General features: G+C 35.8%; 1 protein-coding gene across 1 annotated transcript in view; it reads left to right on the top strand.

Annotated features, from left to right (window-relative positions):
• LOC129216779 (rho GTPase-activating protein 32-like) overlaps positions 1–16,329 on the top strand; it is a 250,038-nt gene that overhangs the window by 67,774 nt on the left and 165,935 nt on the right. Inside the window, 2 exon segments of the mRNA XM_054850994.1 lie at positions 12,880–12,991; positions 14,428–14,530. Of these exon segments, the coding sequence (XP_054706969.1) occupies positions 12,880–12,991; positions 14,428–14,530 (215 nt within the window).

Raw genomic sequence — 16,329 nt, forward strand, 5'->3', positions numbered from 1 at the left:
TCCTCTCCTTTTCTTTCTTTTTTATTTTACATATCGTCTCTGTCCTTTATTGGCAAAGATCCATTATTTTCCGTTGCTGCCAGAGCAAGCACAAAATGCCGCAGGGCGCCCCTTTGACGCATTAGTGCATCATGCCAAATGACTAACATTTGCATTGTAATAATTTATTACTAATCGGCAATATGATTTGCTTGGAATTAATTCAGTAAAATTAAATTACATTGAAATCGTTAAAGGCACATAAAATAATTTAACTAATGGACACATTTGGACGATCGACGCTTGGATGGACATCATTAAAAATTGTAGTATGTATTGCGGTTTACGGGGTCTAGCGCCCCTGGCGAGCAAAAGAAATTGCGCCCCTCCCCTCAGGGCCACTCTGATGTGATAACACGAGAGGTCACTGTGGCCTCCCAAAAAATTTCCTTATGCGGCAAACTTTAATTGATTGATCCGGCAAATTTGGAGACAGTACTGCAACTTGGATAGTATTTTTTCTTTTTTAATTACTTTTAAAGATGCCTCGTGTTAACATATAATTATCATTATATGTTAAATATTTATCAATTTAAAAAATATATATTCAACGCTTTTTTTTTTCAATATTTTCCCCCCCCTCAAAACCCTGTTTTTTTTTTTTTTTTTTTTTTGAGCAATTATTATTGCTTATTGCTTTTATTTGACTGTTTTTGGCGTGCTATCATTTTATTTTCCTACCGCCACCCTCCGCACCATCACCGTCGACCGGCTCCTCACGATGCTGCTCCTATAGCGAAAGCCGTCTCCAGGTTGCATCCATGTCCTACACACACGCGCATACATACACAACTACACACACGCACACATACACAACTACACACACGCACATATACACACACAAACACATACACACATGCACCTACACATATACACCTACACACATACACCTACGCATACACACACAAACACATACACACACGCATACATACAGACACCTACACGTATACACACGCATACATACAGACACCTACACGTATACACACGCATACATACAGACACCTACACATACACACACGCATGCATACAGACACCTACACACACACACACACACATACACACAACTACCCACACATTCATGCCTGCACACAGACACAAACACATATGCTTACACACATACCCCATACAAACACACACGCCTACCTACACACACTCGTGATTGCGAAAAACATAATTTGAATTCAAAATGTGAAAATTCAAATTAATTTTTTTTTCTTTTTTTTTCTTAAATCGGTCGAAATGCCGCCCTCCTAGCTGTTGCGCCCCTGGCGAGAGCCACTCCTGCCAAACGCTACTGTACATTCCTAATAGCTATTTATCTTACCTACCATACTCGGAGTAACCGCCATTCTAAGCACCCTGCTTGATATCACTAATCCCAAATACTTTACTCAGCATCAGTAAACCATATTGCATAAACGATTACGTATTCAGCCTGACATATTACAATGGCGTGCCTCTGTTGCATTTCCAGTGCCTGCTCGTGTACTGAATAGAATTCCGTCCACGGATTCGAAATTTGCCAGGCAGCTGACTGCATGCATTATTACCAGAATACCCGGGCGGGTGAAATTAATAACAGTGTTTCCGGTTCACGTAATCACCCCCATCTAACCATTAGAACTTCATCATTAATGGCCAGTAGAATGCTGGATTGGATTGTGCACAAGAACACTTTCGATCTAATTAAAATTCCTTTCTTTGGTCCAGTATTGTCAACGAACTATTGAACAATGACTCTCTTTTCTACTTTTGTGAACAATTCCTTTTATTTCCGATATATGGTTTAGTACTAAGTATTATTCATTGCTACTTTCACTTGGTTTCGATTTTCTCCCGAGTTAAGTTTCAATCAAGCAGATAAACATTTAGTTACAGTAAAACCTGTCTACAACGATACTGTTGGGGGCTAAAAAATATTGTTATCACTATAGACAATTTGGTTATTTATGCTGCCATTTTGCTGGGACCAAGGAAAATATCGTTATAGACAGGTCTATTGTTATAAACAGTATTGTTATACACAGGTTTCACTGTATTAGCTCTGTAGTTTTTCCATGCTCCGGTAAGGGACAGTAACTGAACATATTATTGGGGCTCCCCCCATGCTCGTTTTGTTAGCCAACACCTCCTTAGTTGCCTACACCGAAGGATTAGTATTAAGCAACAAGTAGCAATGGGGTGGTTTCCTTCAGTCAAAAGTACTACTTTTAGTCATTGAAATGGATAGAATGAGCAAAAAAAAAAATAAATAAATAAATAAATAAATAAATAAAATAAAATAAATAAATAAAATAACATGTACCCAAAAAATACTTTCTTTTTCCCAACAGTTTTTTTAAATTAATATTTTAAAATGTCCGATTTTTCAAACAAGGAGTAGTCTTGATGACGTCAGAAATGATGAAATTTTCCGCATCTTTCTACTACATTTCCACGTTATGATAATCAAGCAGCGAATTAAAATTGCACTCTACGCTTGCTATCAACCATATCGTTGCCAATGCACGTGAGTAAAAATGCGAATTAAATATTTTGTTCTGTGAATGGCAACATTGAATTGCATTTCATCATTTGTGATGTCACACGACAGAAGTGTAAACAATGAAAGCGCAACAATTTAAGTAATTTTTTAAAAATATTAAACTTAAATAAATTATTTAAAAAATGGTCAGATCCTATGTTTTTAAGCATGCTCTTTCAGAAAAAAAAAAAACTTTTAAAATTTTGGAAACGACCCCATTATAAGCTAGTATTTAGTAGTCAAATAGCTGTTTCCCGAAAATTTACACTAATAATAGAACTCACTGATATTGAAAATAATGAGAAATAGCAATTTTAATATTATATAGTCTTAGCACTACCCTATTGCAGAATATTATTCCATCGTGGACAGGTAAACAGCAGTAACAGGAGAAATGAGTTTTCGATGCATTTGACGAAACGCGTTTTGGATTCAATACTGACAATAGAGAAATGTTGGAATTAGACGTTTTTTTTGCTTTTATTTTTCATCGGAAACCAAATAAGCAAGACAAGTAAAACAAAGCTAACGAACAATAGGTGATAAAAAAATGCAAATAAATAAATAAATAAATAAATAAATAAATAAAAACGAAAAAAATAAAATAATAATAATAATAAAATTTACTGTTGTTACTGCCGTGTACCTTCCCACGGTAGTATTCAAAATTATTCCAGTTTCATTGTTAACTAGTGGTACCCGTATGGCTTTGCCCGTAGTAAAAAATTAAGAGGTCATTTGGTTCACCTGTACTTTTACAAATAATGGATGGTGAATTTCTCGCCAATTTGCTCGCTCATGTTACAATTCCACGTTATGATAATTTGGTAATTTACTCATCCACGTTATAATAATTTACTCGATAAAATGTTCTCGAGGTGCGCACCCCCATGCTACAAACTAATTTGTGCCAAATTTCATGAAAATCGGCCGAACGGTCTAGGCGCTGTGTGCGTCACAGAGATCCTGACAGACAGATATCCAGACACAGAAACTGTCAGCTTTATTATTAGTGAAGATATCAACCTTATAGATTCAATTATATTTTGTTTCTTCATCAAAAAAAAAAAAAAAAAGAAAACTATTATTATTATTATTAGTTTTTTTCCACAAGTTTGGTTCTTATTTATCCTTTTTTTCTTCTTTGTTCCTCTTTCAAATTTACATGCATTCGAAATTCATCGCACGCTTCTCGTCAATGCTCCTCTTGAGTATCCGTAATGCTGGAATATGGAATGAAATCGAATTCCATCTTTGTTCTATCCCCCAATAATAATGATCACCATAAAAATACTCTTCTATTTCTGAGAGGAAGCTTTCACGATTGATCTGACAAAACATTCACGATGAAAAAAGGGGGGAAAAACATTCCAAAAAAAGAAAAGGAACCGAACTCTGGTTACGGACCAAACTTTGGTTCATTGTTATTCATGGGCTACATCTACATATTCGAACGCTTGTTATTCCTTCACGTGTCTGCTTCTTTCGAACGCGTACGATTTGATTTTTATTCAAATTTTTCACGAATATGTGTATTTTGTTTTATTTTAATCCACCCATTTTCTTTCCGTTGGACGTGATCCAAAGTAAACATTTGTTTTTCTTTTATTTTCTCCTTCTCATCAAGTTGCTTACATAATGACTATAATGGATTTAAATTATTTCTTTTAAGTTCTTTGAGACGGATCGTTCTTATTTATATTTAGAATTGAAATTAAAGAAATAGAACATACATTTTTTCATCTTTCGAGACAAGGAGCATATTGATTTATATTTATTTATTTTTTAAATATGAAATCAAAGAGTTTGTACAGAGGTTGTGATGTGGATCGGGTAAATACCCAGTGGGTAGGTAAATATTTTTTGGGTATTTACCCAAGGCCTGGGTAAATATCCAAAAACTGGGTATTTTACAAAAAAAATGCAAAAAGTGAGTCGGATTTTTTTTTTTTAAATCTAAATATGAAGTAATTGGTAAAACTGATACATACATAATGTATTACACAGTTTAAATTATTTTTATTGGAAGACTTGATGAAATTATGAAAGAAACATATAGTGAAACAAAGAATCTTTCTTTTCAATGTCATAATTGGACAAGTATAAGCAATTCAATGATGAACTTCAGGATTTCAAAATCACAATCTAGGTTAATCATATCCAAAATGAAAAAAAAAAAAAAAGAATGCATGAGGTATGCTTAGAAGTATTTACTGAGAAGTTATTAAGACTATGATGTTATTTATTTAATTATTTTATTACTTTTTAAGTGATAACGTAGCAAATATAGAAGTTTTTACATTAATAAGCAAAAAAAAAAAAAAGAAGTCAAAATATTGTTTTCTGTTGCCTTGCTTATTTGCATTTGCTCCCCGGTACTTCATGATGAAAATTTATTTGAACTATTTTTAATACACGCAGTTAGTGATGTTGAGTATGAAGGTAAATATTTTTTTGGGTATTTATCCAAAGGCAGGGTAAATCCCCTAGTAACTGCACATTTTGCCAAAAAAAATTTAGGTGGTATCAAAAGGTAATGATTTTTTTTTTAAAACATCAACTGTAAAATGAAAGATTAAAAATATAAAAATTTATATATAAAATATTTTTAATTAAAGGCGTAATGAAATCTTATCAAAAAAAACTGTCAGAATTTAGAATAAACTATTCTGAAACTTAAATAGGATAGCAGGATAATCTAATTTTTTATGGGGTAAAGCAAAGGGATTTAAGTTTAATTTTGTCACATAGAAGGCGCTAGCAAAACTTTTCATCTTTGATTTTTCATAATATCATGCTACTAGTTAGTTTTGGCTTTGATTTGTGCTCAGTTTGTCCAAAGCCTCCTAAATACTAAATGCCTATCACATTTGCTTTAAAAGTGATCCTCCGCCGATACACAAATAACGCTATCTGACTGCAAACATGGATGGTGTTGTTATGACGATGGATCCAAACAATTCAAATCAAATTGTTAATTGGTTAATTTTAAAATTTAAATTTAGAAGTTAACCAATTATTTCCTCCGCTTTTAATTTCTAATGCTTTCGAACTTCAATAGTTTGCAGTAGCCAGAAGACCGAAATTATGCTAACAGGGATCATTTTGCTCTATGTTAAAAGGGAGAACGCAATAGGCATTTAGTATTTAGGAGGCGTTAGTTTGTCACTCACTTTGTATTTAAAACTTTAAATTTTGCTTTGAAAAGTGAAAAATAAAAAAGAAAGATGAGGACATTGATTAGACATACATATATCCAACACGTTTAATGTGAATATCATATTAGATTGCTAAGTTGTTTCGACCAATAATCCTTTAAATATGTGATCAAAATACAATTATTGGACAAAAATTTATTGTTTTGTATACGGTTGGTTATATATATACATAGTGGAATACAGACAAAAAAGTATTTTAGTTGAATATAAATTTTTGAAATAAATACCCGGGTAAATACCCATAATGGGTATTTACCCGGGTATATACCCTGGGTATTTACTTCTAAAAATAAATACCCAGGTATTTTACATCACTATACAGAGGTGAAAAAGGTTTTCACACCTGTATTTTCAACAGATACCGACAGCAACAAAACAATGTTAGTCGGCTATCTATAATTCTTTTAAATGATTTTAGAATTCATTTTGCGCTAATAACTTAACAAATTTGGTCTTTAAAATTGGATCAAAATAGAACTGCTCGTTACCTTTTTCATTAACCTTGTTTATTAGCACAATAGACGTGAAAAATCTGAACGGTCAAAAAGCCAAACACCATGAAGTTTTAATAAACTATTCGACAATTGCTAGGGAAACAAATACATTTCTTGAAATTAACAATTACGTACAATGATTAAGATAGCAAAATAAGGTATATATGTAATAGAGGTGAAGTATTACATTTACAATGCAAAATGGCACGGATTTCATAGTTCTCCACATAGGAAATCGTAATATGCAAAACATTGAGTTCGTTCGAAACATAGCCGGAAAATAATCAAGCTCAACTTTGCCTACTGAAGCGAATGAAGATCCCGACACATCGTTAAATACTTTGAAATCTTTCTCAGTCCCAAATCAGATTTTTTTTTTTTTTTAACGAGTACCTTCTTCTTGACTGTAAAATCCTGTTAAAGATTGTTAAAAATATGTTATTATTTTCTAAACGATAAATCAAGCGTAGATTAGATTCTACTAAGAAATAATGCATGATAATTATACTAGTTTCTTTTTCTGTGCCGTTAACCTCATTCTAGAGGGGATTTAGTTTCGAAAGTTGTATCAATTTGAGTATCGAACAAAATTATTGATTGATTGATTGATTTCTTTTATGAAGTAATAAGGGTAGGTTTATCCTCCGCCATGATAGTTAATTTCGTCCCATTTTCTAACACTGGCTTTGTAGGAAATTTATCATGTACTAAAATGGATAATTGTTACGTGCAATTAAAATCCATGATGGGAGTGATAGAAGAGCTGCGCTGATTGTGTTGGGTAATAAATCATTCATTCTGACTCAGGAATACGATGTTCAACTGGAGATTTGAGCGAGGAGATACACTATGTTAAGCGTATAGTCTAATTCCCCAATTAAACAATCTTCGATTATATCAGATTATGTAAATGCCATAAATGGTGTGTGACAATGATTTATTTTCCCATCTTTCACAACTGTTGAGGAAATATATGAGGCAGTGAGAAGCAAAGGGATGTAATTGGACATTTTCAAGTGTTGAGTAAGACGACTATAAAGATAACGTCCTAGGTAGTCTTTCATTGATTTTTTTTCTAAATCAATCGGTACAGCAGAATTGCCCCAAGACAGAGGAGGAGTTCACCTACCATCTGTACTGGTTATCTCCAAATTTTTAATTTTGCCAGTTACATCCTTTGCTTCTCACTGACACATATGTTCAGGGCGCACAGTGGGGCGAAAACGCCAAAAAGTGCTTATTAATGAAGTTTTTTTCCTATACTAAACCAATTGCAGATGAATAAATTTGCACATGCCTACCTCTTAGGCACTCAGAACTGGAATTTTAGAGCCCTTCGTCCGCTACAAAGCTGAAGGGAGCCTTTAGAAAGTTGAAGAACCATGAGTGCGGGAATTTACAAAAATTGCTTTTAAGCAGTCTATAATTTTTTTTTCTAGTTAAAGGTGGGTATATTTAATTTATCTCGTGTCCAGCGATAGTAATAGGACGAAAAAAAATGAGTAATCGAATTCTCAAACCGAAAATCGGTTTTGATCAGCACCAAAAACTTCGGAATTCAAAGTTTTTTTTTTTTTCAAAACACTCTACAAAAAAATGTAATCTTATGTCCTGTTAGAAATTAATATTAATGAATCATAAATGGTCTGTAGAAAGACCCTGAAATAGAATTAGCTTCGTAAACCTGCGAACTTTGAACCCTGAGTCCAAACAAATCGAGAAAAATCCATTATAACATGCCTGTGTAAGCAAACAAGCGAGAGAGATTTAAAAACACTTTAGAGCGCTTTTTGGCGCTTTCGTCCCACTGTGGGGCGGTTCGATAGGAGGCGTACCCGACTTTTATTTTTGACATTATGTTAGTTGTGGGCAAATGTTTGTTATATACAGTTATCTTGAAGTCTTAAGAGTCATAAGCATTGGTAGAACACCATCCATTTCGCAACACAGTTGAATTCTTTGCCGTGTTCTCGCAGATATTTTGCAGAATTTCGGGGGATTAGGAGATGGTTTTTTATATTTTTTTAGCTTGCCATGAAGCATTTTTCATATTTTACGCATTGTTTTGGTGAATTTCTAGAATACCTTCAAGAAATAGTAGCACATTGTAATATTCCGCATAGAAATTCTTGAATACATGATATAAATGAAGATAATATTTAAACATTTATAAATTTAATTTTTCTGGTTAAAAATTATGCAACTTTTATTAAAATAATTTGTCTCACATCCCATATACCCTAAGCTACCCAAAGTAAGAGGATAATTTCGAGCCAGGTAAATAATTCATTTTATATGGTTTTATATCTACTATTATTTCATTTTTTATAACTATGAAATACTTTAGGAATGTTATTTCCGTTTTATACGAATAGGCAAAATAACACTGTTGAATTTTTTTTTTTTATAATTGTTTCTTCATTTTTAATTACTACGCCTTACTTTACGAACTTCTCTTCGGTTTTATGCCAGTAGGTGAAATAACGCACTTATAATTCATTTTAAATGGTATTTACTGCTATTAAAAATTTCTAATAATTTTACAATTCTTTAAGACTTTGTTTTCGGTTTTTTACCAATAGAAATATGAGTGAGGCAGTTTAAAACAGAGAAATTGTTCATCAAAGTTACCTTGAATGACTGAATCTCTGTAGCCTCAAAGAAATAGGTTTACCAATGAACACATTACCCATGTGTTCATGAATACATTGCCAATGAACACATTACACATCAAATTTACCAAGTAATTTTAAGAGTTGGAGATAATCTAGGGAGGGAAGAGAAATTAATTTGTCAAATTTTGATGTTTTGTGTAAGTGTTTTACGGCTAAATTTGATGATTATGAAAATGACTATGTACTGCTCACACATACGACACTTCATTGCATCAATAATAATTAAAACACATTGTCAATTATCAACCCCCACGAAATATAACATCGCAAATGGCGAGGTTAAACAGAGATAATTTCATTACAAATCACTGAAGCATCGGAAGTGTCAAAGTGCTTGTCATCCATTATTAAATTTGTAAGCGGATTTGACACTTTGGAGCATTAATGGTTGGATTGTTTACCTTTTCCAGAAGGGCATGGTGGAGGCATATGCGTAGTTGTGCACTGCGCTCAAGCATTACTACATCATCACATCAACGCCCCGCCAACATAAACCCGCCATGTTGTTTCTTAGATTATCATAATGTGTTGTATGACCTATGCAGTAGTTATTATCAAAGGCTAATATTTGGAGCATTTTTAGTTCCGTTCTTTCTCTAATAATTTAGAAATATTTTTACTTCCTTTTACAAAAAAGGAAGTATTGTATTCGCGAAATAATTTTCACCCAAAAATCGGCCTTATTTTCCATTTTGCTCACCCCCAAATGAATGTTGAGTTTTTTTTTCAATCCGACCACACGTGGATATGCGCCTAGGAACGTACAGGTTTTCTCGTGACGTCTGTATGTACGTATGTATGTGCGTATGTGTGTATGTATGTCGCATAACCCAAGAACGGAATGTCCTAGAAAGTTGAAATTTGGTACGTAGACTCCTAGTGTGGTCTTGTTGTTCACCTTCCTTTTTGGTTGCATTCGTACGCTCCAAAGGGGGTCTTTTGCCCTTTTTTGGGGGGAATCATTGTTAATTTCGATGTAAACTCACGTGGTGTTATAATTTAGCGGACACTTGGCAATATATCGCCAGTCTTTTGGTCGCCAAGTTTTGTCGCCAGCTTGGCGATTTTTTTTAGTTTATTTTTTTTTTTTTTAATCTGGTTTCAATTTGGCCACTGTTGGTGATATTTAGAGAGTAAACTATTGAATCATATTAAAACTGCCAATAATGAGAAAATAACATGAGATTGGAGTAAAAGGAAGTCATGTGATGCACACATCAGCTCGTTAAGTGAATTTTTTAAGTGTCGTACTCTTCATAATTGATCCGGATAAAACGGAGATCCGAATAAACGGGGGCCTGATAAACGAGGCTTTTACTGTTATGTAGAAAGAGTGTAATGAGCATGTTTGTATGTGTGTGTATAGGGCATGCGCTCCACTAGCCAACCAGAATTTTCTGCAGGGGAGGAGGGGTTACTCAAAACACTTCTTACTACATGTACTAACATACTGGGATTGGTAAAATGGTTTGGAAGTAACGGTTCTGGGAGGCTTACCCCCCCCCCCTTGCGCCGCCACCGCTGTGCCCCTGGGCTGAGGTGATGCTCTTTGATTAAACCATTTCACGAAATATATTTTATCTCAATCAAAGTAATTCCTCTTCGTATCCTCTTACTAGGGCCGCCGAGAGCCAAATCGGCCCCTTGTCAGTTTGGACATCAGAACTCCCCATAAAACTTATACTACTCCGATTCTGCACCGGGTTCCTAGTTTCCGACTTGACCTCTTGTTGGCCCTGCCTCTTTCCTGGCATATATTTCGAAGTGATAAATATTTCTCTTTGCTCTCTTTCTCTGCTTGTTATGTAGTAAATAAACGTTTTGCTCAACCCCCTCCTGTCCGTCCTTTGAGAAGGGAGTGTTAAGAAAGTCCGTCCGTCCTTCTATCCCTCCCCAACCAGGAAGTGATTCATTGTGAGTGAGGCTGGTTTTTAACTGGGCAATTACCTTATTTCAAAGACTTATTACTGCAGCTTGTCATCTGTGCCCTCGCTCTCCAGTACGACCTGCCATCTGGCGATGTTTAGAAACTGGTTCAAGACAGAACTGATCTTTGCCGTTTTTGGCCGTCTGTTGTCTTCGGATGGCCTCGTATTTTGAATCGTTTCGTGTGGAGGTAAATTTTGAAAAAAAGTAAAATGGCTCCATGATTTATTTGAAGATGTCCTGATTGGAAAATGCCTACCAGTAAGCCTTGATTACGAATAGCATTTCATTGTTTTGTTTTTAAAAATTGTTATGGATATAAATTATTGTTTTTTAAATGGCATGTCCAGGTGAGGACTGCGGCCAGATACAGCCTTCATGCTGTCCACGCGTGTGGAGACACTCAAAAATGCCAATCTTGTCCCAAGTCCCACTCTCTTGTGAAATACCAATTGTCAACAATTTGATGATTCATTAATTTCATGAAAGGGGGAAAAAAGATTTTGTTGAAAATGTATTCATAGGAAAATGCCTCCCAGTAAGTTTTTATAAAAGGTTGTCTTAGGAATAAAATTTCGTCGAATTTGTAAATCTAACGAAAATGAAGTACAAAAATTTTAAATTACTGCATACAAAGTTCTCTGTACTTATAGGGATTGAAGAAAAACCCTTTTTCGATGCATGACTTTTTTTTTTTTTTGAATATATTTGTAGCGTGTATTGTTTGATTTAATAACATTTCAACGTTTCAAATCAAAATACACTCTGTTTTTCACGTGACTTCTTCCTAGAGCTTAATTTGCATGAGAGCTCAAGGGAGATTAACTTTTGGTCTTCTTTTAAACTTTATGGACTTCTGCTCTTTAGACTAAGTTGAAACTATTTTTTGTTTAAAAATAAGTTCTGAGAAGCTCAGGTTGGTTGGTTCTATTGTGTTTTATGGTGCAAAAGAGCCTTGATAGGCTATACTGCGTCGAGAGGAATTTAGGACTCATCACTTTTTTTATTATAAACTAAACATTGCTTGTAGCAGAAGTAGGGTGTGATCTTAACACTGCGTGGGCGGCATGATACAACAATATGATTCCCATTCCCCCATTTTTGTAAAATGTCTATTGTCATTGGTATAATGTACGCTGTGAGGCTCACATCGAGTCCGTAATCCTTTTATCCAACAGCTCCCCACCTCTTAGCACGACTAGATAAGTAGAGATCATCTGAATGACAGACATAGGGCAAGAATTTGGCGACAGTATCGACCGATAGATGGCAGTGCCTCCTATCTTAACTTCCACAATTTAGGTTTTGTTCGGAAGTGGAGGCAAAGTCACAGAACTCTGAATGTATTGTAAATGCTAGCAACCGACCGTAGAACTTTCAGATCCACTGATTCACTTGGTGGTTATTTGGCGGTATTAGGCTCCTATCCTAACACAGAGGCCTCCGCTTTCGCGTCCGATCCACAATCACAGCGTTCTTCCTGGATTTATTCATACCACAGAGATATTACTGTTATCTTCTGTGAGTCAGAACTCAAAGGTATATGATGTTAACGCTTTACCACTACTCTACACAGCCGACTAAATCTCTATTTTGCTCGTAGTATTGGCAATACGTGTGAAAACGGAGGGATCTGGGGGTCACCTAAAAAACCTCCCTTTTCGTTGCGCTCCTGGTACCTTGGATACAGAAACTACATTACCCCACAGTTTTAGTAGAGTTTCAGTACGTAGACGGAAATAATTGAGGATCAAAAGCAGAAAGACTATGAATTTGTGTCACAAAATTTGCTGAAAAGTAATGCAGAATATTCCATGAATAAATATGTACAGCAGTTTCTTAGATATAGAATGTATATAATGTATTAAAAAGTTTTTAAGGAATTGAGTATTTGCATGATTTATTGGTTTTTATGTCTTATGGTATATTAAATAGACGATGCATTTTTGTATAATATTGAACTACGTCCACGACACGTTTTTAATGTTTTTGTTTGGTTTCAGCATCGGCGCCCGGTGCTGGTTCGGAGTGGGGCGAGCCCAGGCCCTCCTCCCCCTTCGCCGCCCTCGCCCTAAGGAGAACCAGATTTTCCAGCGTGCCCCTTGTTCACATCAAGTTAGTTCAATTCAGTTATGTATTTTAATTATTTGGGGGGGAGGGGTTCTCGCTCTTAGGGTAGGACCTTTGTGGTATTTCAGGGGGGGGGGTGCCCTTGCTCTTGGGTGGAGGGAGGCCTTCGTGCTAAATAGACTTTACTTTGTACGGAAGATCCTATTATATTAAGAATGTTTTTATTGAAATCAGAGAAGGAACTTACTTCCGTTTTAAGATCTGGTTACAACAATGTATGTATTATAATATATAAATTTCCGATTTATGATTACTTTAAAATTGTGAATAAAATGGCTAAGTCTTCCCTAAGTGGGATCCGCTGCTCCTTGGAGTGTCGCGGGCAGAGCTGAGAAGTGCCACCAAGTGGCCACGGTATCAATATCTACGTACGTAAGTATATAGTAGAGATAAATTGGGGTGTAGTGAGAAAATTCTAGATAGTAAAAGATTGCCGCGATTCCGAAAACTTTGAGAATCCCCTTGGCTAAGCAAAAAAAAAAAAGGACATATCTTCCGCTTTCAGAACACTTTGCACTAATAAATTCAATATTTAATAGTGTACACAAGAACGTAATTAGTTTTAGATTTAAGATCACTCCATACCTATGAATACAATGCCAAGAGATAAAACACAGACTAAATTCCTACTTTAGCTCAGTTCATAACAATGAAAATAATACCGGAATTATCACACATAAGACATAACTGACTGCCGATTTAAGATTACTTTATAACTATGGCGAATAAGATGCTAAAGCACAAAACATTTCCATCTTCATGTTTAAGATCACTTTGCAAATGAATTTAATATCAACACAAAATAAATTTTACATACGCTTTAAGATCACTTTATAATAAAGAATAGAATATGAAGCAGGGGTGGTGCTCACCCCTCCCCCTAAGAGCAAAGGCGCACCCCCTAAATATCGCGGAAACCCATCCCAAAAGCAAGGGTTCCCCCCCCCAAAAGGAAAAATTACCCCTTAAAACAACCCCCCTAAAAATTTTAATGGCGCAGTCTGCGCCATAACTCCCCTCTCCTGGGTGGGCATTGAGGGGATTGTTTATTTTGTTTTGCTGTATGAAGGCAAAACAGATTTAACTTCTTATTTGAGATTACTTTTTACGTATGAAAATGCGAGGATTTTTTTTTTTTTTTTTTTCAATTTTTGACCGATTTCGAAATGGAAGCTAGTGAAAATTAAAACCGTAGATTTATCTTCGGTTCTTCGGTTCTTTCAAATCATCAATGTTAAACTGATTGGAAAAGATTGAAATCAAAAACCATCTTTGATTCTTCTGTTTGGGTCAACTTTTCCTTTCATTAACAGGTGAATTCTTCCATTATGTAGCCAAACTGTTTCGTGTATTTTACATGTGTCTATTTTACAAAAAAAATCAATATTAACTACACATTGATTTGTGTTTCTCATTTTCAGGCATGCGGAACCGGAAGGCATTACATTTCCCGCTTCCGTGGAGCTGCCTCGTCGGCATGTCACCTTTTACTCGGACGTGGACAGCGACTCCTCCCTCTCTGGGGTAAGTAACCGACCCTCGATGCCAAACAAACTCATGTTTTACACTTCTGTACCATTTGAACCGCGTTCGATTGGAATAACAGGTTATTGGTTCTAAAACTCATGAAAATTTAGTGTACAAAGCCAACACATATAAATTCCTTTTTGATTTTTTCCCCTGAAGTATGTACATTAACAGATGCTTAATAATAATTATAAAACACTCTTACTACGTAGTTGCGGAGGGGGGGGGGGTCATATATTGAGGTAACAAAACATTTGAGGCGGTGAGAAGCAAAGGGATGTAAGTGGGCTTTTTAAAGTTTTGAATAAAACACGTTTTAAGTTCAAATCCTAGGTAAGCTGGTTTTTATTGAAATTTTTTTCGACATCATGCTGTACAGCTGCACCTACCATGGTACCTACCTAGTACCATCCCTTTCCCCAATGCAGAAGATAGATTCTCCTACTATTTGTACTGCTTAACTCAAATGTATTAATTTTGGAACTAACATTCCTTTGCGCTTCTCACTGCGTCATTTCTTTTCTCCCTCCAAAAAAAGAAAAGAAAAAGAAACTGGACATCCATTAAGTCAGCAGCAGCAAAGTGCAATTTTGTTTCTTGTTCTTGAAGATGTCCAAACAGCAACTTATTATTTCACTCCTTCCTTGAGCTGAGTCAGAAAACGAACGTAAACTCTGACCCTTTTAACGCTTCGAGGAAATTCGAGCGGTTTTTCATAAGTCGGACGACACCTGTAATTTGCGTCGTGAGTTATATCACCCCCTTATCGTTTGTGGGGCCGACACCTGCTCTTGACGGCACGAGAATCGAGGAGGAAATTTATTCAAGAGGGGCTGTCACGTATTCCAGATGCGTGTCATGCTCTTTAACCGTGAGATATGTGTTCGGGGCACGATCCCCATTTCTTGAGGCGCTTTTCTTAATTGCTTGAAGCTTCATATCAAAATAAATTGCAGACCTGAGGCTTCGAATTAGCCTTTTTCGGCTCATTTTCTGGGAATTTTCCTCTGAAGTTCAGGTGATCCAAAATTGCACAGGGAAAAAGTTTGCGTTGGACAAAGGGCCCCCCAAAAGTACGTTAATTAAGACCAGGGACGCAGAGAGCCAAGGCGGGCCCCTTGTCAGTTATGTCACCGGGCTCCTTCCAACCCTCAAAAAAGGAAAAAGAGGAAGGAAAAAAAGAAAAGAAAAGGGGAAAAAGAAGAAAAAAAGTGGGGAAAAAAAGAAAAAAAAATCAAAACTACTTACTAGAAAACGATTAACCCTATTTTAAGTTCCATAACAGTAAATATCAAAAGAGTAAATTTTACTTTCTCTTTACGTTTTCTCTTATTCGGAATCACCCCCCCCCCCCAATTTTCTCCTTTTTTTCTTACTTTTTTCTTTCCTTCTTTTCTTTCTTCCTTTTTTTTGCGTTAGTGTCGCGGCCCCTCCCCCAAAGCCCGGGCCCCTTGTTTCCGACTAGGCTGATATGGCCTCTGGTCGGGCCTGGTTATGACTACCCCCAAATCAAGTGTGGATCAAGCTTTTGGCTGAGGAGGGGGTCATCATCTGAAGGGGAGGGGGTATAAGTACAACATTCAGGTACAAATAGGGAATCTGGGGCGGAATTTTTTCGCTTTAATAACGCAACTTAAGCTACCTAGTCTCTTATAGTGGGGTCATGACCCTTATAACCCTTTGCATCCGCGCTTGCTCCAAATACGTGAAACCACTTGTTCACAAGTGTTCAGTGCGTGTTTTACATTGTTCTGGCATTGTTTTGAATCTGGTATTTAATACTGTTTTGATTTAAA

The sequence above is a fragment of the Uloborus diversus genome, chromosome 2 (genome assembly GCF_026930045.1).
Source record: "Uloborus diversus isolate 005 chromosome 2, Udiv.v.3.1, whole genome shotgun sequence".
NCBI lineage: Eukaryota > Metazoa > Arthropoda > Arachnida > Araneae > Uloboridae > Uloborus > Uloborus diversus.